This window comes from Lontra canadensis, unplaced genomic scaffold (assembly GCF_010015895.1).
Source record: "Lontra canadensis isolate GAN:19392208 unplaced genomic scaffold, GSC_riverotter_1.0 scaffold9, whole genome shotgun sequence".
Lineage (NCBI taxonomy): Eukaryota > Metazoa > Chordata > Mammalia > Carnivora > Mustelidae > Lontra > Lontra canadensis.
In genome coordinates, this window is record NW_022631003.1 from 37,081,374 (window position 1) to 37,103,146 (window position 21,773).

Below are 21,773 nucleotides of genomic sequence, written 5' to 3' on the forward strand. Positions count from 1 at the left end.
ACCCGGATCATTAATCCCAGAGAAATGAAGACTTAGATCCACACTAAGGCTGTAAATGAATGTTCATAGCAGTTTTATTTGTAATTGTCAAAAACTGTTAACAATTTAATGTTCATTGACATGTTAATGGCTGAACTCACTGTGGTATCACCACACCATGGAATTCTACCCAGCGAAAGAAAAGGAATGGTCCATTGATATATGCAAGCACTTGAAAGGGCCACAAGAGGGGCGTGTGGGTGGCTCAGTCGGGTAAGCATCTGCCTTTGACTCAGGTCACGATCCTGGGGTCCTGGGATCAAGCCCCTCATCAGGCTCTCTGCTCTGCGGGAAACCTCCTTCTTTCCCTCCCACTCTCCCTGCTTGTGTTCACTCTCTTGCTGTCTTTCTCTGTCAAATAAATAAAATCGTAAGAAAGGAAGGAAGGAAGGGCCTCAAGCATTATGCTGAGTGAAAAAAGCCAATCTCAGAGTCACAGTCACATACTGAGTAATTCCACTTATAGAGCGTTCTGTAAACATGACAACATGATAGAGAACAGAGTAGTGAGTGCCCGGAGTTAGGGACAGTGAAGAGAAAGTGTTGATGACTAGAAATGGGTAGCATGAGGGAGCTCTTAGTGATGCTGGAATCCTTCAGTATCATGATTGTGACTGTGCTTACCCAGGTCTATACAAGTGATAAAGTGGCATAGAACTAAACACACACATTGTGCCAATGTCAGTTTCCTGGTTTTGATATTGTACTATAGTTATATAATATGATGTAATCATTAGGGGAAACTGGACCTCTCTGTACTATTTTTGCAATTTCCTGTGAGTCTATAATTAATTCAAAATAAAAATTTGAAAAGACACCCAGATCCGAGGCCTATGCTGTCCATTAGCCACTGGTTGTTTTTAAAATTTCAATTAACAAAAATAAAATTAATTTTAGCCCTCTGGTCACACCAGCCATGTTTCAGGTGCTCATGTGACTACTTTCATATTACACAATATAGAACATTTCCATCACCACAGAAATTCAATTGACGGTGCTGATTTAGACCAGCTCAACAGTGCCGATTGCCATATGTGTGGGTACCAACACATTTCTTAGTGTACTGTCTTAAATTTATAAATTAAAGATAACGTTCTGCACCAATAAAATTTAAATAGAAGAAATGGATTTAACATGACACTTCTTGAAAGTATCGAACTTCTTGAGGCTATATCCTATATTTTAATAAGAAAAGGAAATGAAACTTTGCTTCATGTTTGAAATAGGAGTAAGGTTTTTTCCTTATCTGCCAAAGCAGTTGCAGTTTCTTTCCATAATCACAATACAGGATATATAGGAAATGGGCAAAATAGAGGGGAGGGACAAGTTAGGGGAAAAAGATCAGCAAAAGAAGTATTTTAAATATCCCATGCTTCTTGTTATTTTTTGTTTCTTAATGACCAGCCTACCAATAGTAGCTTACCATTGCAGAGGAAACGTGGTTTAGCAACCAGACCTTAGACCAGAATTGTATTTCTGGCTCAGAGTGGCCTTGAGAAAATGACAAATGTACTCTTCTCATTCTCATAACCAATGAGCAAACTAAGCTAAAACGGACTATTGCTTGAGAGGACTAAGGGTTGAGGTATACAAAAGGAGGATCCTTTGTAAAACTATTGGCTTACATGTAGATTAAATACAAAGTTTTGAGGAATTTGGTTATGAAAAGGTCACATGGAGTAGAAAGCAGAAGTTTACCAGGTACAGATCGTTTCAGTTTTTGAGTTTGGGGTTGAATACAAGAAAACTTAGGGTGAAAATTTTTCTTCTTCCATCCAAGGTTAATAACTTCGAGAAAGCTTTGGGAGACTAAGCAGACATTTTGGATTTTAGAGACCAGGTTTTGAAATTCAACAGTGCAGGGTTTGAATCACAGCTCTGCCACTCAGTCTCTGAGAATGCTGCCTAACTTGAGTTCTCACTTTCACCATCTGTAAAATGGGGCTATAATTATTTCTCTTTGTCAGGTTTTTCTTGAGAAGGACACATATCTAAACAGCTCTAGTTACTGATAATTTTATCAAGTCATGGAACAAAATGATGGTGTTAGGAACAGTTAAATAGCCTTGTTATTTTCCTTTCTTAAAGGTTTTTTTTTTTTTTTAATTTTATTTATTTGACAGAGAATACAAGTAGGCAGAGAGGCAGGGTAGGGAGAGAGAGAGAGGAGGAAGCAGGCTCCCCGCTGAGCAAAGAGCCCGATGTGGGACTCCATCCCAGGACCCTGGGATCATGATAAATGTGTATTTTTAGTTAAATATTTAGATAATATTTTTGGAGGTAGGGTACTAATTTTAGCTTTGTAACAGATTGGTTAATATCATGGTTTCTAAAGCCATTCTCAAATTTAATTAATGTATATAGTATGACTAAACTGATCAAATCTTGATTTGAAACTAAGACAGATAAATCTGTTCTTATAAAAATCCAATATACCAAAATATAAACAGCAAACTGAACAAACCCCACACATTTATGAGAGAAATGTTATTTCAGTGTAATTTTTGCAACCTGTTTCTACAACTATAGCCACATAGTATCTGAATGAACAGTGAGGAAGAGGCTTAATTAATTATAAAGACATATAAAAATCTACAATATACTGGGTCAGATCATCAGAAAATACTTGCTATTGATTTTCTTTTTCTTTGCTTACCACACTGCTAAAACAGTGTAAGAGGTCAGGAACCAGAGCCAACATACTCATTAGGATCCTTCTGGCCCTGGTACACTTAGCGGAGGAGGACAGTTGCAAATTTAGCCAATAGTTTACTGGCATGTGGTCAGTTTGAAGGGAACCAAGAATGCTGACATCCTCATTTGACTTCATCACTGGAGCCTAAGTACATACACCAGCACTTCCTGTATAAAACCTACCCTCATTCTGCAGAGGACACCCCAGCCCTTGGCTGATCTGGGTAGGGATGATGGCTTGGCTTGGTGAAGTCCTCAGCTAGCTGGTATCCACACTATGTGAACATGTCATGTCTCTTTACTGTACCTTTTACTTCATAGAACTTAGCTTTCAAAGCTGATAATAATATTCATCAATAGCAAGACATTGTTGCAGGTGGGTTACTAGCTCTTAAAATTGCCAATCCTTGGAAGTATTATACTGGATGGATTAAACAGCATGTTTAAGAACTAATTTAGAAATATAGTTCTATGGAAATCATACAAAAAAATCTATCAGAAGATCTGAATTATATATAGCTTGTCTCCCTAACAGATCAGTATGGCTACATCTACCTCAACACCTATGGTTTCTGTTTTCTCACCAATACAATGGGAGGGTTTCTAAATTCCTAAGACTTCATGATTTTAGTGAGTATCTCCAATATAGCCTCCATATAGTTTCCTCTATACTTGTTGGTTGATAAGCTACATGAAATGCTTTTTCTATCCATCAGAATTTCCTCACATATTTTCAAGTTCTTTAAGGTAATATGCTATTTTCAATTTGTCATTCTTTCAGAGGCATAGTAGTTTGAAGTGATACAGCAAAAGTGAACTGACCCTCAGTATTAGAGTTTGATTCTGACAATATCTAAATATCACATGAAAGGCAAATTAGCATTTGGATTATTATGTAAATGTTGAATTCACATGATAAACCATTAAGTGTCTTGAGAAGTCTATGATTTATTAACTAAATCATTGACTTTAATCAGTAATTTTTTCTGATATAATATCTGGCAAGGATGAGAAATTTGCTCATTGGTACCGCTCCTCCTCTAAAATTCTGATGTTTTTATGAAGTTATTTGGCATTGTTAGGTAACCTAGGAAGGAAGTAGAAGGCCCTTTTGCTCAGGAAACACAGGGCATAAACACTATTTCGCTGTGTTTTGCTTTTCAGCATTCTTTATGACTTTCTGATGAATGTGAAAAAAATCCTAAGCCTGTTTTTAAAGGATAGTTTGTTATGAATCTATAGGCTATAACCGCAGTAAAATCATATGCCGTTGGCCCCATCCTTCCCATTCCACCCCAGGACTGTAGAACTCTCTCACTACATTTTGAAATACCTTCATGGAATTTTGAAATGCTATACTTGCGTAGATCTTTGAGGCTACATCAGTGCTAGAAAAGTTATGAAACTTAGCTCTGCACTTCCCATTAGTTAGTTCTTCACCATGTCAGACAGAAGATGTGTGTATGTCTGGTATCTAAATACAGACCTGTAGGTTTTACCCATAAATCAGAGATCCAAATAATTGCTCCACAAGCAGGAAAAAAGTATGATTAATCAGAAGAATAAAAGGCACTGCTGGATGTTGTTGGAAAAAAGTCCTTTATGGGGGGCTGTGAGTATTGTTATTTTTGCAATTTCTATTTCTAAAATATCTCAGGTTAAAAACATTTGAAACTTTTAATATACAAAGTATACAAGTAGATGAAGTAACTGGTATTTGTCTTTTTAGTTACTACTAAATGACAAGTAATTTGTCACTATTAAAATTATCGTGGCTCTTGTTTAGAATGGTTTCATGGTGTGGTTGTTTTTTTTTTTTTTTTAAGATTTTATTTATTTGACAGACAGAGATCACAAGTAGGCAGAGAGACAGGCCGAGATAGAGGGGGAAGCAGGCTCCCTGCTGAGCAGAGAGCCTGATGCGGGGCTCGATCCCAGGACCCTGGAATCATGATCTGAGCTGAAGGCAGAGGCTTTAACCCACTGAGCCACCCAGGCGCCTCTCATGGTGTGGTTGTAGCATGAAGGTGTACTTTTTCTTTTTTTTTTTTTATGGTCCATGTCTAGTACCTGGAGATAATGGACCTTCTCCCTGGGATTTATAGCATAACAGTGTTCTCTTAGAGTGATGAACGTGAGCTGTGCTTTAAGTGAAACTGTTGACCCTTCTTATCAGAGACTTATAACCTCTTACTATCTATTTCTAATATCCACTTCTTCCTTCCGTTTCTAATACATAAAAGCTATACTTCAGTCAGTTTCTTAGAACTCCAATCAATTTCTTAGAACTTATTTGTGTAGTTAATGTTCTCTTAGTCATCAATTATTTGGGGATAAAATTCCCTGTACTTCTAAAACATTAGCAAGGTACACTGGTCATGTACAAATTTAAGGATTTCTTGAAATTACATACTAGAGTCTGAATTCTAGTTGACTTGATCCTCTGTTATTATGGCTAAATAATGTTCTCATGGTCTTTTGTATTTAACTGAAAAACTACTAAATGTTTTTATTCAAAAAAACAGTTTTAAACAGATTATTCTTAGTAAGAAGATAAACATCAAGGTGCAACTAACATTTTGAGGTGTTTTTCCTCTTTGTTCTGTGAAGTTGAGGTCCTATTTTATGTGGATTTTTTGATCATGCTTCTCTATTCCCATGTAACGTTAAATTACTTCTTGTTACTAAAAATCTTTAGTAAAAATTCAGTAACTGTATGGTTCTGTTAAAAAGTAGTATTTTAATTTAGTTAACATGTCCTAGATATTTAAAATTTTTCAAGATTTTGGATTAAAAGTAACTGAGAATACCATCATTTTAAATTAGAAGACTATCTTGCAAAGTGCGGGAATTGCACTTTACAGTTGAATTGCACTTGCAAACATTGCATTAGTATTTCAAACAAATGTGTTGGGTGCCATATTGGTTTAAACTATGGATTTCACATTTTTTTCAGCTTTTGCTTCTGTGTGGCAGACAGCCTATGTGCTAGCTGTTTTTCACATGTGGATGACATTGCTTTCTTTAGAGAGGCAAACTGGAGTGGAATCTGTAACACTTTTGCAAATAAATGGATCATTGAGGAAAACTAAAAGAGGACTTCCCTAACTGAGGTTGATTCTTTGATGCACAACATCCTATGAATGGAAGACTAGATCCATGCAACAAAATAAATTGAGCATGGGCTATGAAAATGTGCCTCGGAAAAACAGATTTACAAGGTTTTGGCCAGAGTTTTTCTCTTTGTTTCACTAGGTTAGAATGGCCTGGGATTCTTCTGATAAATTCACCCACAGAAGGAAAAAAAGCTTGTTCTTCATTCCCTTCTTATAGAGCCCCTAGGGTGTCACTGACTTGCACCAAGACAGAGTTATGACCTTTCTTATGGAATGATTGGAACTGAGTTTAGAGTTACTTTGAATTACTCATAAATTCTTTAATGTATCTTCTTTTTAAAACTTGATAGGCCTGATGATAAATTTTAACAGAATAGAACTAGCTATTCTATTTGACTACAGTCAAAATATGAAATTTTGGACCTTTCTCTCCAAGAAACTATTTTGGATCAGGAAATTTGATTTCAAGATTTCAGGAGACTTAATCTTTTTTCTTTGCCCTACCTCCACCTTCCCCTTCCTAGTTTAGATGGCAATATACGTTAATACACTAACTTTTCTTAATAAATGAGTAAAAATTTTTCTGAATATATATTTTACTTAAGAACAGTCATTCTCTTAATATTTATTATAACTTTAAAATTTAGGATCTGGTTGCTACTAAATACAAGACCTTATACACACACACACACACACACACACACACGTATTCTTACATTAAGAAGTCGTCAACGTGAGATTTATTGTAGCACCTGTTTGTTTTAGTCTTTAATGACAAGTATGAATAGATTTATTTTTGAGACTAAAGTAGACTAAGAATTGGGCTGAAAACCGCAGTAGTACTAAGGGGAGTTTTGTCCCATTTTCATTCTTTTGTTTTTCAGACATCCTAACCTGCATATGCTTCTCTTCAGAGTGTGCATCCAGTGTGCATAGTTTCTAAGGATCAACTTTGTAACTGAACCATTTGGACTCCTGTCCAGTGTATGCACTAGTTGGCATTTCTCCTGCCCATTTGTTTAATCTTTCCAACTCATTTCATCCTCTGGCATTAGAGGTGACAGCTGCAATTGCATATGGGTTCATAAAGTCGCTGAGTAATAAAATGCCATGACCTGATTCTTGTGTAGTTTTACCAGTGACTGAGCTGGCAATTTAGAAATGCTACAGATTGGTTTGGCAGGTCAGACGGAACATTATCTCCATAGGAAGAGAGTTTATATATTAGAAAGTCTGGTATTGATCCTGACTGATAGAAGTTCCATTTCCTAAATCCTAGACAATGTTTACTGAGCACCTATTAGACGTAGTGTTTTGTGTTATGTGCATAGTACCTTTAATCCTCAGATTAATTACAAGAATAATCTTGTAAGACAGGTGACATGACCCTATTTTTCAGATGGAGAAAGCAGGTTTATGTACTCATGTCTACATATTTAGTATTACATGAGAAATAGCAGGGCTGAAATTCATGTCCAGGATCATTTGTTTCCAAAGCTTGTGTCCAGTCCATTACACATTGTAGCAGTAATTTTGTTCATTTTGAAGGGTCTTTATTTCCATTTTGCCATGGATGGACATTGACCATTATGCTGAATGGTGCTATGAACATTTTGTACATGTCTTTTGGTGGAATTATTGGGTCACAGGGTATGCATATATTCAGCTTTAGGAGATGCTAGCCTAAAAGTTTTCCGTAGTGGTTGTAGTGTGTGAATATTTTAGTTATTCCAATTCCTTGCCAATACTTTCTGCTGGTTTTAAAACATTTTAGTCATGTGGCAGATGTCTAATGATATTATTTTGTTTGACTTTAATTTGCATATCTCTGATGATTAATGATTTTTATGTGCTTATTAGAGACCTTCTTTCTTGAAGTTCCCAGTCGAGACTTTTGCCCATTAAAAAAAAAAGTCAGATTGTCTCTTTTGTCTGAGTGCTTTATGTATTCTGGATATGGTTCCTTGAACAGTGAGTTACAAATGTTTGTTTTTCCTTTAATGTTGTCTTTTTTATAGTTAGTGGTGCCCTTTCATCAATGATATCAAATTTAAGTTTCATCCTTTAAAGTTAGGTCTCGGTGTTCTTTTTTAAAATTTTGCCTATCTGAAGGTGGTAAAGGCGTTTTCATATAGTATTTCTAGAAGCTTATTGTTTGTTTATAATTGTTTAACATTTTAGGTCTATGATTCTTCTGAAATGTTTTTGTAAAAGATGTGTGGTAGGAGGTCAAGATTTACTTTTTTGTGCCATGTGGATCTCAAGTGGATTTAGCACCATTTACTGGAAAGACTGTCCTTTGCCTACTGTATCTCAATGTCAGTTTTGTTACACAATTTTGAGGGAGAATCCTGACATTTGACATTTCCAGAATCCAAACCATCTTAAATTCTTTTCATGGCTTTCCTTAAGTTGTCTCAAGTGTAGGCCATGTTTTCTATTTCCTCTAGCCTCGCCTAGTATAGTGCCCTATACACATTGTAGGAAAGAGTAGAGAATTTGCCACTTGTGGAAAGGTTTTTATTAACAGAATGGCAGCCATTTGGGTATATATCACTGCAGGGGAAGGAAAAGGAAGTGGCTTTGCATTGCTAGGTGGGAGCAGTGTATGGGTTTTTTTGAGGCAAGGTCTTCCTAGCTGCACTTTTCACCTAAATTTCTTTACATGGAACACTATGGAGGTTTGGATTATAGTTCTCACTGGACTGAAAGCAAGAATCACAGGACTCATTCACCAAAAACTTAGTTCTTTAGCTGCACTCTCTGATGCATTCTATATTTGCTCGATAAGCATACATGTTCCCCATAGTGGGGAACTTTCCCCCCTCATTTGTTTTGTTTCATTGGTTTTTAATTTGATTTTTAAGTAAGCACAAAGAAAGCATTCCATGAAGGATTTTTGGTTCTGGCCATGATGGAATAATTATTATTGGAATACTTTTCTGCCATAAGAAAACTATAAAACTGGAAAGATATATGCAGCTTCATGTGTTTATATTAGGAAAGAAGTTTTAGAATTAGTGAAGGTAAATACAAGGAAAGGCATAATAAACATGAAAATGAACAATATGCAGTAGAGAACAGACAATAGAGAAAATACAACAAAATGTTTCCCTGAAATATAGTAAGATTGATAAATCCCTGTTGAGACTGATCAAGAATAAAAAACAATTCCAATATCAGGGATAAGTAGTTACTATGAGCAACTTAGATGCAATACACAAATTTCTTTGAAAGACAAATTAAGGTGGCCCCTGGGCGTCTCAGTCAGTTGAACGGCTGACTCTTGATTTCAGCTTGGTCATGATCGCAATCAAGGTCCTGGGATTGAGCCTGTGGCAGGCTCCTTGCTCAGCCAGGAGTCTGCTTGAGCTTCTCTCCTCCCTCCCCCCAACTCTTGTACTCTCAATCTCTCTCTCTCAAATGTTTAAAAAAATGGAAATTAGAAAATACTTTAAAAAAAAAAAAGGAAAGACAAACTGAGGAAACAAAACAAATTGGAAGAAGTAGGAATCTGAGTAGTCATACAGCCTACTAAAGAATTTGAACTGGCAATTCAGAATTTTCAGAAATAATGATGTTAACATGACGTTGCTGGACCCAGAAGCCACTGTGTTAGGCTGTGAGGTCTATGAGGGCAAGGAATAACTTTCAAACCTCTTTATTTGCATGTGACATAATATTCTTGGGAAATGTTTGTTAAATAGAATTGATTGGATAACTCAGTACTAAGTAGAGAAATTTCTTCCCTTTAGAAACCCTACAATTCTTTACCTTTCTTTAGTAAGGAACTGAACTTTGATCTAGTTCATTTCAGAAAATGTGCACACCCTACTGAAATGAAAGCACTTTAATTTCTTGTGTTTGTGAAACTATAGGATTCAGAAGGCCTCAGGGTTTCCTTGGTTGAACATATAAATCATGTTGGGTGTAAGCGTGGGCTGTGTTGGTCCCAGACATGATCCTTTAACCTAAAACCATAAATCTTGCAGTCATGAATTAAACCAAAAGTAACGTGGACCCTCTTCCTGGCAATGGCAGTTTGGGGTGGGCTGGGAAGGGCAGATTGTGGGAGGGTAGCGTGTGTGTGTGTTTCCTGGAATTACAGTTCTGTTGAACACTATGTTGCCCATTTAAGAAAAAACCTTTTATTTATTTTGGTGGGTGGGGGAGGGACAGAGGGAGATAGAGTCAGCATGGAGCCCCATGTGGGGCTCAGTGGACTTGAGATCATGAGTGGAGCAGAAATCAGAGGCTTAGCCTACTGAGCCACCCAGGTGGCTTTTTTTTTTTTTTAAGATTTTATTTATTTCTTTGACAGACAGAGATCACAAGTATGCAGAGAAGCAGAGAGGCAGGCAGGGTGGCGGGGGAAGCAGACTCCCTACTGAGCAGAGAACCTGATGCGGGGCTCGATCCCAGGACCCTGAGATCGTGACCTGAGCCGAAGGCAGAGGCTTAACCCACTGAGCCACTCAGGTGCCCCTAGTTTGCCCATTTTTAAAGAAAGAATCAAATTGTAGCACTCCAGTTGCTGCTTAAAATTCATGAGTTTCATCTTGCGTGAGACATTATTCAGCTAACAGTTGAAAATCCTCCAAAGTGGACAGCATTTAGGAGACTATCAGAAACCTTATTAGAAAGTCAGATAGCAACTCTGCACAATAAATTAGCTTAACCTGCAGAAGAAAATGGTACATTGGCTGAAAATAAGTCTCCTTTGAATTGGGAGGCAACTCTTGTTGGGTGGAAAGTTTTGTTTATTTGAAGAAACTTGAAATGACTATACTGGTATTTATTGGACTGTAACAGAAATTATGTTCCTTAGCTGTACCAATCACTACAACATGTTAAATAGCTTAATTATATATCAAAGTCACTTTTTTAAAAGATTTTATTTATTTAAGAGAGAGCACATGAGGAGGGGTGGGAGAGGGAGAGAGAATCTGCGGCAGACTCTGCACTGAGCACAGAGCCTGATGGGGCGGGGCGGGGGTGGGGGAACCTTGATCTCACGACCCTGGGATCATGACCTGAGCTGAAATCAAGAGTTGGAAACTTCACCAACTGAGCCACCCAGGTGCCTCACAAAGTCACCTTTTTAACCCCATCTACCCTGACATAATTAAGAATAAATAAATTATTTATTTATTTAATTTAATTAAGAAGAGTTTGCTTTTATAAAAAAATGATTTCATAAAATTTCTTTTAAAAAAAAGATTTTATTTATTTATTTGACAGAGAGGGACACAGTGAGAGAGGGAGCACAAGCAGGGGGAGTGGGAGAAGCAGGCCTCCGGCTGAGCAGAGAGCCTGATGCAGGGCTCGATCCCAGGACCCTGGGATCATGACCTGAGCCGAAGGCTGACACTTAATGACTGAGTCACCCAGGTGCCCTGAAATGATTTCATAAAATTTCTTAAAGAGCACAATATTTAGAAAAATTCCAATCCTGATGTGTATTATGCGAACGTTTTAAAGGAAAGGCATCAAAATATTGGTCATTATATCTACATGATTGTTTTATAGGTGATTTTAATCTGTAAAAATACATTGCTTTTTAGTCATTAGGATATTTTTGTTTAGTAATATTTGCAAGAGTTAACTAAAAATAGAATTTTTTTGCACGGTGAGCATAGCAGTTAAAATTTGTTGTACTTTGGGGGTGGGGGAGGCTGCCTGGCTCAGTTAGTAAAGCATGTGACACTTTTCTTCTTTAAGATTTTATTTATTTATTTGAGAGAGAGAGAGAGCATGAAGGAGGAGGGGCAGAGGGAGAAGCAGACTCCCTGCTGAGCTGGAAGCCTGACACAGGACCTGGTCTCAGGACCCTGGGATGGTGACCTGAGCTGAAGGCAGAATCTTAAAGACTGAGCCATCCTGGTACTCAGAGCATGTGCCTTTTGATCTCAAGGTCCCGAGTTCAAGCCTCATGTTGGGTGTGGAGCCTACTTAAAAAAAAAAGAAAAAGAAAAAAGAAGCCATACTTCCTATTGAAATACACTTATGTTAACAGAATGCATATCTGAAATTGCTATAATTTTTCATACAGGTAAAGCAGGATATGTAATACACTGTTTTTGTAAAGAAAAACCATTTGTGTTATATACATCTGTATATATATGAATGTGTAGCAAAGAGCTCTGAACAAGTACCGTGAGACAGTAATTAGGGGTTATCCGGAGGTAGTAAGGTAGTGAGAGTAAGCTGCTTAATTGCCTTTTGCTTATTTCTTTAAAAAAAATTTTTTTTCTGGGGTTGGTGCCTGGGTTCTCAGTCAGTTAAACATCTGCCTTTGGCTTTAAACAGAGGCAGCCTTGCTCTCCAGGGACAAGGCAGCGAAGATGGAGATGTATGAAGAGAATGTAACTGGAGGCTTACGAACGGACCAGCTACTTTCGACTCCTAGATTGGCTGACTCTGCTATTTTTGAGAGGAAAACCCCATAGTGTGATCACAGTGGAATAGGATTAGGATTTAGATGACTGCCAGGTTTGGGTCGTGAGGTAAAGTCCGGGTCATAGCCAGGGAACATGGAGATCTGGTGTCAAAGTCACCAGTCACTGTCCAGCCACCCTGTAGGAGACCAAAGAAATAGGAAAGTGCCAAAAGAAAGTTTAGAAAATTTCCCTTGATTTACAGTTTTGCTAAGGCAGACATCTCTTTTTCACTTTTCCCACTGAAAGCATCTAGGATATTAGTGGCCTCTATAGGATCCCTTATTATCTCCTGGGCTGCCAGCCATCTTTCTTTTGAGCCCCTTCATTTGTCCTGGACAAAGTGTGATATCCTGATGAGTCAAGATCATTAGTCCTAGACACAGGTTTTCTGCCTGCTTGTTCAAGACCAGCAAACATACCTGCTCGACTTGCTTCAGAAATTCGTCACCTATTCCCACTCCCATTCACTCAGATGTGTCGGGGACCTGGCTTCATGGCCACTTCTCACATAGGTTACAGTGGTGTAGCCCATCCTTACACTGTCTTCTTTCAGTCCTTACCCTTTTTTATTCTTTTCATTTGTTCTTGCAGCAAAGATTTAATGAGCATCTACTTTGGGCCAGACCTTGAAGATTCCTTAGTAAACAAAACAAAGCTTCCTTATTTATGGAGTTTACCATCTAGGGTAGGAACCCGAAAATGAGTGGAAAAAGAGCAAACATTTAATGTTGGGCAGTGATGAGTGCTATTAAGCAGCAAAGAGACGAAGGTGTTGGGGTCGGTAGAAAGTCACAAGAGATAGGGTTGTGAAGTGACGTGGCATCTAAGCGCAGACTTGTATGGAGTGTGTTAACGGAAGCAAGAGGAAGATTTGGGGAAATGTTCTAGGCAGAGGGAACTGCAAGCACAGAGGATCTGAAACAGGAATGAGGTTTGACATCAGAATGTGGTGGGGAAGTATTTAAATTCCTGTACAGTTGTCGGGCGGACTATTATGAGGGCTGGTAAGGTCTTTACTCTGACCTACCTCCCGCTCTATGCTCAGTAAGATATCATTTACCTTGTTTTTTTTGTTTTTTTTGTTTTTTTTACATAAAGGGATGAAAAGCTTCTAATCTGTTAATGGGGTCCATGTTTGAACTGATAACTACATATTTTGTCCATGAATTGCTGTATAATATCTAAGCACATTGCTTGGGATGTGTTTTATGAATTTATTCAGTGAACATTTACTGACCTTATCTGATTAATTGGTTGTGACCGAAGAGGGAGAAGGTAGTGAAGGAGTCGCTGATAAGAGAAGAAAGGAGTTGCCAGAGATCGTCCTGGAGAACGAGGAGAGGCGGTAGTGAGGCGGCATGGGAGGAAGGAATGTCAGAGAAGCACAAGGTCAGCACAGCCAGACACATGCAGGAAAGACAGTGCAGGGATACGGGAACTGAACAATGTAACCTGCGGGTTGGGCAACTGGAATGTCCCTGCTGGTCTTGATGGGAGCAGGGTCAGTGCGTGTGGGTCAGACAGAGGTGAGCTGAGGAAGTGGAAGCAGTTGACTGTAGAGGTCTCACCTTTTGAGAAGTGCGAATGAGAAAGAAAGGAATAAGATTGGACAGCTTGACAAGAAAATGAATGGAGCTCAGAGGGGTTTTGTTTTTTATTTTAGAAGAAACTTTTTTAAGTGTGTGTGTGTGTGTGTGTTTCATGACAAGAAATGCTATTCTTGGCTCACAGAATAAACAGTTGTTTGTGTATGTGTCCCACCACTATACTTTCGAACATGTTTAAAACGTCTTAGACCTGCGTAGTTTTCCAGGTATTCAAAGAGCGTTCACCTGTGTGATCTTGATCTTCTTGAGAGGAAGGTACCAAGTATTGTGCCTAGGTTTCTTAGATGCAAGTCTCAAAGCTCAGGTTGTAGCTCAGAAGTCACCCCACTAATATTTTAGGGACAAGAAGTTTAATCCTGGGGTGCCTGGGTGGCTCAGTGGGCTAAAGCCTCTGTCTTCGGCTCAAGTCATGATCTCAGGCTCCGCAGGGAGTCTGCTTCCTCCTCTCTCTCTCTGCCTACTTGTGATCTCTGTCTGTCAAATAAAGTAAAAAAAAAAAAAGAAAAAAAAAGTTGTTTAATCCTTCCATCCCATCCTGCCCAGAATTCGGCAGTCTGTATTCACAGCATTAACTAACCATGATTTGCCCTCGCTATTCAACTGGTTATCCTCTGGTTACCTCAGAAAAGAACCCAGGGCATTTAGAAATAATTTACAGGGCAGATGAAGAAACTTTTCAGAATATGCTATTAGGTCTCACATGCCACACACACCTTCTCCCCCACATGTGCATCTTCATATGCATACCCCCCCACACACACTCCTGCCACACACAGAACACACACACACACACACACACCTTCAAATGTTCACAGTTGAGTTTACCTCAGTCCTAGTCTTAAAGGATTCTTGCTCACAAAGCCTGGCTACTCTTTTCAATACTTTCCTCTCTGGGGTTTGGGCTTATGATAGAAAGATAAAGTTAGGTTGAGAGAATTGATTTTATAAGACCAGATAGGCCATAAATAAATCTCCAGGTTTCAACAATAAAGGTTTGGTTGATTATTTTTGCAGGATTTGCTTTCCTTCCTAACAAAGGAAATCCTATACAACTTAAGCTCAACAGTTTTGAATAAATTTGATCAAAAGTAATAGTGGTTTGCATGTGTTATCTTTCAGGATATTTATTTTTTGAGCTGTAAGTGTTAATTATTGAGCCTTGAGTTTTATGAGCACAAAACCTGGGTTGTCATTTTCACTCTGGCCTTATCTCAGCTTCTTAAAATAAATGTTCATAATGTTGATCATTTTGATAATTTTATGGAATGACATTTGTGTGATGTATCTTTGCCACTTCCCTGTACTATAAATCTATCACTGCTTTACCTTTTTTTTTTTTTAAAGGTTTTATTTATTTATTTGACAGACAGAGATCACAATTAGCCAGAGAGGCAGGCAGAGAGAGAGGAAGGGAAATAGGCTCCCTCCTGAGCAGAGAACATGATGATGCAATGTGGGGGCTTGATCCCAGGACTCTGGGATCATGACCTGAGCCGAAGGCAGAGGCTTTAACCCACTGAACCACCCAGGTGCCCCTATCACTGCTTTATCTTGTTAGCACCTTACCTGCTCTCACCCCTGCACCAGAGGTAAAACTGTTTCTTAAACATGCTGAGTACTCCTCTGGAAAAAGGAGCCTGTGTCTCCTTTTTCTTACCTATAGAGTTTAGGTTGGCACTTTGCAAACTGTGGAAACCCAATGTTTTGTTTACATAACGTTCTTTGTTCTTACCCCATTTTCCACTTATTGTACCCTCTCGTAAACATTTAACTTAAATGTATTTACTAATGTAATTAATTAATATAATTAGTACATTAGCAGAAATGTATATTATGTTATACATATGTACTCCCTGTAAAGAGTCTTCAACTTTCATATATTTCTGGAATTTTCTTACACAAGAATTTCAAACATCTAGATACCAGCTTAAATGGATCACTTCTTTTAAAAAAAAATGTGGGTACAAATGAAGAATGGGGAGAGCAACAGACTAGGACCCAATGCGTGAGTTTTAGAGTCAAAGTGAAGGATTTGGAAGGAGAGGGAATATTACCCTATGGAAGACAGCAATAGATAATCTAATGATGTGAAAAATTGGATCCCATTATTCACATTGGACTATGACATTGTTCTTCTGATTGTAAATAAAAATATCTCTGTGGGGTGCTTGGCTGGCTCAATCGGTAGAACATGCAACTCTTGATCTCAGGGTCATCAGTTCAAGACACACATGGGGTATGGAGCCTACTTAAGAAAAAAAACCCTGACGCATTGGTAGACCTGAGTCTACCTGATGGTTGGACTTGCATGAAAAATGACTAGTATATGAGACCCCTGATATAGATTTATCCTCCTTATAATTGTTTTCTTTACAATATGGTAGCAAGTCCTAGAAAGGAAAGTACTCCTTTCAAATGCTAACTACAAGAGAGGAATGATGGGCAATTAAAAAAAAAAATTGCTTCCATCAAATCAGACCAGATTTGTTACTGTATCATCTTAACTCCTTGCAAACTGGGCAGAAAAGTTCTACTTATTTCATTTGTTTTCATTTATTTTCTTTTGCTCATAATACTCTTTACCCTGCAAATACATTTTTTAAAAAATTATTTAAATTCAATTAATTAACATAATGTATTATTAGTTTCAGAGGTAGAGGTCAGTGATTCATCAGTCTTATATAACACTCAGTGCTCATTATATCCCAGGCCCTCCTTAACGTCCATCACCCAGTTGCCCCATTTCCCCCATCCCCCCCCCCCAATTACCCTCAGTTTGTTTCCTATGGTTAAGAGTCTCTTATGGTTTGTCTACCTCTCTGGTTTTGTTTTAATTTTTTCCTCTCTTTCTCTATGCTCCTCTGTTTTGTTTCTTAAATTCCCACTTATGAGTGAGATCATATGATAATTGTCTTTCTTTGATTGACTTATTTCTCTTAGCATAACACCCTCTAGTTCCATCCATGTCATTGCAAATGGCAAGATTTGGGGGTTTTTTGATAGCTGCATAATATTCCTGAGTGTGTGTGTGTGTGTGTGTGTGTGTGTGTGTGTACACCACACCTTCTTTATCCATTCATCTGTTGATGGACATCTGGGCTCTTTCCGTAGTATGGCTATTGTGGACATTACTGTTATAAACATTCAGGTGCAATGCCCCTTCGGATCACTACATCTGTACCTTTAGGGTAAATACCCAGTAGTGTGATTGTTGGGTCATAGAGTAGCTCTATTTTCAACTTTTTGAAGAATCTCCATACTGTTTTCCAGAGTGGCTGCCCCAGCTTGCATTCCCACCAACAGTGTAGGGGGTTCCCCTTTTTCTGCATCCTCCCCAACATCTGTCATTTCCTGAATGGTTAATTTTAGCCATTCTGACTCGTGTGAGGTGGTACCTCATTGTGGTTTTGATTTGTATTTCCCTGATGCCATGGATGTTGAGCACTTTTTCATGGGTCTGTTGGTCATTTGGATGTCTTCTTTGGAGAAATGTCTTCTGCTCATTTCTTGGTTGGATTTTTCATTCTGTGGGTGTTGAGTTTGGTAAGTTCTTTATAGATTTTGGATACTAGCCCTTTATCTGATATGTCATTTGCAAATATCTTCTCCTATTCTGTCAGCTGTCTTTTGGTTTTGTTGACCATTTCCTTCGCTGTGCAAAAGCTTTTGCCATTGTTTCCTTTGCCTACATTTTTGTTCTAAACCATTGTTTTAAAACTAATTGCAAAAAAAAAAAAAGTCAAATTAAAAAAAAACATAGAATGTTCTTTAAGAATACAAAATTCTTGGTAACACAGTATAAATATCTGAGAAAATGTCACCTCTTTATGAATGTTGTATTTTGTGTTTCAGTGTCTGTACCTGGTTAACACTGTTGTTTAATTTGGTGCTGCTTAGGCAGAGATGATAAATTTGATTTCCAATCAGGATAGGTCATTTGAATCTGTTTCATTGTCAGACTCCAACCCTGACAATATCCAGTCACTTAATCATACAAACCTTTTGTCCAGAAGGAGTTTCATTAAGAGTAGAAAGTGCCGAAAGCGTGGCACTGGTGACAGGGTCACTCAGAGTGTGCCCTACGTGGGATCCACTTACCACCTTACCTGGTACTTAAGTAACACCTCACATTCAAAACTTTATCATGGCACACGTGAATTTTAGTCTGGGTTTCCTTCTGGAAAATAAATACTTATTCTGGCTGCTCTAGCCCTTTCTCCTTTTCCTCTGAAACTAGTAAGAATGAGGAAGAACCCTCTTCCTCCAACATTCATTCTTACTGTTTCAGAAGAGAAGGAATGTTGGATATGATCTAACCTAGCTCCCTTGTCTTGTGATGGAAGCGCACAGGATAGAGAGGACAAAATGGCGTGCCTATGTCATGAGTGGCTAAGCAGGCAGTCCAGGCTTCTGGATTTCTAATTAGGGAGTCTTTCTGTCATGGGGCACTGCAAAATCTAAGAGCTTAAAAACATCATTGCCAAAATATGTCCCTATGCTTATGTGCTTGGGGAGCATAGCCCCCCCAGCTCACTGGAGTGTGCTGCCTGCAGGATATTTTAACATTTTAAGACAAGCACAGTGACATCTATCAAATACTGTGGGAACTATTAGCTCTAGGTGGTTCTGCTTTAGTATTAGATTGAACTGTATTTCTTTAGGAGACATCCTAGTTTTGCAGAGCTGGGGTGTTGGCAGGTTATTGTGATAACAAGCAAATACCTGGTAAAAATCCATGTGAAGCAGGAATGAGGATGGCAAGGTCTACTATTAGATCCTGTGGTGTGAGAGGTTTTGCAGGACCCAAACCCAACAGGTACCCACATGCCATTAGTAAGTAGATGTAGTGATTTAAGAGTGGAGTAAGAGTATTTTTCAGGGTACCTGGGTGGCTTAGTCAGTTGAGTGTCTGACTCTTGGTTTCACTCCGTCAGAGTCTCAGTCATGGTGTTGGGGTCTTGGAATCAACCCCAAGTCGGGGTCCATGTCAACGTAGAGTGTTCTTGTCCCTCTCCCTCCCTCTCTGCTTCTCTCCTCAGTGGCACATGTGCGCATGTTCTTTCTCTCTCTCTCTCTCTCTCAAATAAGTAAAATCTTAGAAAAATTTATTTTTTCTGAATGTTTTATATTACATTTTCAAATGATGCTAAGTTGCTGGGTCAAAAATAGTTATTAAGTTGTTTATACCTAAACACTAAGTAAATGAGCCTGTTAGGGATGTCTGTTGGCCTGGAGTGCCTTGAGAGGCTAAGGGCTCCATAATTTCAAAGAGGTTGGGGACCTCTGACTTAAGAGTATCTTCCTGGATAAAACTTCATGCTAAGAAAGAGATAAAGGTTGACTAAGGGGGAATGAAACCAAGTACATTCAATAGTGAAGGGAGATAGACTATGCTCACAAGGTTATTTCCTACTTTAGCTGGCATAGTAGCTACTCTAAAGATTCTAGGCATGATGTTGCCCACCCAGCATCTGAAGAAGATAAATTATTAGGCCTCTCTGCTTCCAACACTTTTTCATCTTGAGAACCTTTCTGAGGATTGTTGGCTCTGTCACCTGCTCTACAGCTTACATTTGGAGGTCCTGTTACTAGATTCTGGGCAATGTGGTTGAGGTGCTGTTGTTGTAGACGATGTCAGAGTGCCCAGAGTTGACTATAGTTCTGAAGAGGACACTGTTGTTGACATGTCTTTCTTGAATCTGTCACTGTTTTTTCTTTCTCATGAATTCCCATAGAATCAATTCTCAAGAAATTGTGAATCAAGTTATTTTTAGATTTTTTTATTGTGGCTTGCTACTTAGTAGATCCACCCACGAACATAGGAAAAAAAAGAGAATGAATAGTGAAGAGGATGTGTAGTAGGAATAAATATTATTCTTAGAAATAATCTTTACTGATATTAGGAATTTTGGAAAATAGAGGAAAGGACGATATCACCAATATTTCTTCCTCACAACTGCTCTTATAATTTTGAGATAGGTAAGCCTAGGCTTTGGTTCCTAAGAATCTTTTCCTTTTTATGTAGTTGTTCATAGCAAGTGTTCAGTGATGTATTTATTTTTCCCCTTTTACTTCCAGGAGGGAGTGTAGCAATAATGACTTAGACCCAAGCTTTGGCCACAACTGAGGTTCAAATTTTAGCCTTGAGACATAGGACACTGAGCTGAATTTCTGAGTCTGTGTTTCCACACCTAAAAAACGAGGATAATAAGATCTACTTTAAAGTCCCTGTGAAGTTTGAATAAAATATTTGTAAAGTGTAAACTGGATATATTCTAATGCCTGGCACATACTAAGGGCTCATTGTATATTGTTATTAATATGCCATCATCATTCTCCTTATGCCACCTCATTTTTGTGACTTTATTTTTAATAACCACATGATATTCCATCAAGCACACATTCTTGTGTAATCATTCACTTATTATTAGAATGTTAGGTTGTCTCTAAAGGTACACTGGAATAAAAAATTCTGCAGCAAGCTGTTACTCATTGCAGATTTAATAAGTGCTCATGATACACAAGGAACTTTGCTTGGCACTAGGAGCACAGAGTCCATAGTGGAAGTCCCTGACCTTGAGGTTCTCACAGTCTGGTGGGATTTGGGGGGATGTGTACAGATAACTGGCCTGTGGGAAACACCATCGCTGTCCCAGTTACTGAGAAAGTGCTGAGGAGAGGACAAAAATGTCAGACTGCTTGGAGAGCTTGGGGAAGGCAGGAGAGAAGGTTGTAGGAAAGGAGTTGAGTGAGTTAATGGGATGGGGCCCAGGTTATCAAGGGCTTTCTAAGCCGTCACACAGAATGGGACTTGGATTAGTGCAATGGGAGTGGCAGTTTTGAGAAGAGAATTGGCATTATCTGTTTAGGTTTGTAGCCTGTAGGAGGTGAGATGGAAGCAGAGTTTAATTAGGAAGTTATTAAGGAGACCAGGTGGTAAGAAGTGGCCAGATTGGAAGAAATAGCTCATGACATGAGCTGTCAGGTTGGATGAGAATGTGTCAGCGAAGGCTGGGAGGTGGGCTCTTGGGTGTTAGACTGAATGATTACAGGAGTGGAGTTGCCATTTCCAAAAACAAGGAAGGATACAGGAGGAGCAGGTTTGGGGAGACAATCAGAAGTTGAGTTTGGGGGACTTATGTTTGAGATATTTATTAAACATCCAGGCAGAATAGGTAATTAGATGTAGGAATTCAATGAGAAAGAGGTTTTTCCTGGAGTTTTAATATGGGAGGTATCAGTATATTGTATTTATAGCATGTTTTAAAAACTTGGTATTATTTTACCTATTATTACTTATCTCATATAGAATTTTCTTTGGTAATTTCATCTTTTTGAAATCCAAATAAACTTTAGAGTCACTTTGTTAAATTTGTTTTCTAAAGTATATTGGAAATTTCACTACTACACTCTACGGTAATTTGGGAAAACTTGGCGTCTTTCAAATAGATCTTTCTATTCAGCAAAATACTAGGTGTCTTCATTTCATTTTCCTTTACCCCTTCTGGTAAGAATTCATTCTTTTTCCCCCGGGTAGTTCACACAAATTTCTTGCTATTATTCCCATGAATTGTATACTTTGCCTTGCCCTTGTTAGTAATTCCCCTTTCGTTGGTATTCTGATAGTTTTTGCTCTTCTAAAGGAATTGTATTGATTTATTGGCTAGTTCACTGAGCTTCTGGTACTATAAATAATAGCCTACTTGATTTCTCTGTTTGGTTTTTTTTTTTTTTTCAAGATAGAATCATCATCTGCAAATAATTTAGTCTCTTTCCTTTCAATATTTGTCTCATTTATGTTCTTGCCAGGAAAAGAACTCCTCAATTTAAGATAGGAAGTAACTGTGAAGGCAATTAATACCTACTTCTAGTCATAA

General features: G+C 38.3%; 1 protein-coding gene across 1 annotated transcript in view; it reads left to right on the forward strand.

The window, feature by feature from the left end:
* The first annotated feature begins 4,171 nt into the window (after positions 1-4,171).
* FGD4 (FYVE, RhoGEF and PH domain containing 4) overlaps positions 4,172-21,773 on the forward strand; it is a 130,016-nt gene continuing 112,414 nt past the window's right edge. Inside the window, exon 1 of the mRNA XM_032855326.1 lies at positions 4,172-4,345. Coding sequence (XP_032711217.1) covers positions 4,336-4,345 — 10 coding nt within the window. The 5' untranslated portion in view covers positions 4,172-4,335. The remainder of the gene's footprint in view (positions 4,346-21,773) is intronic.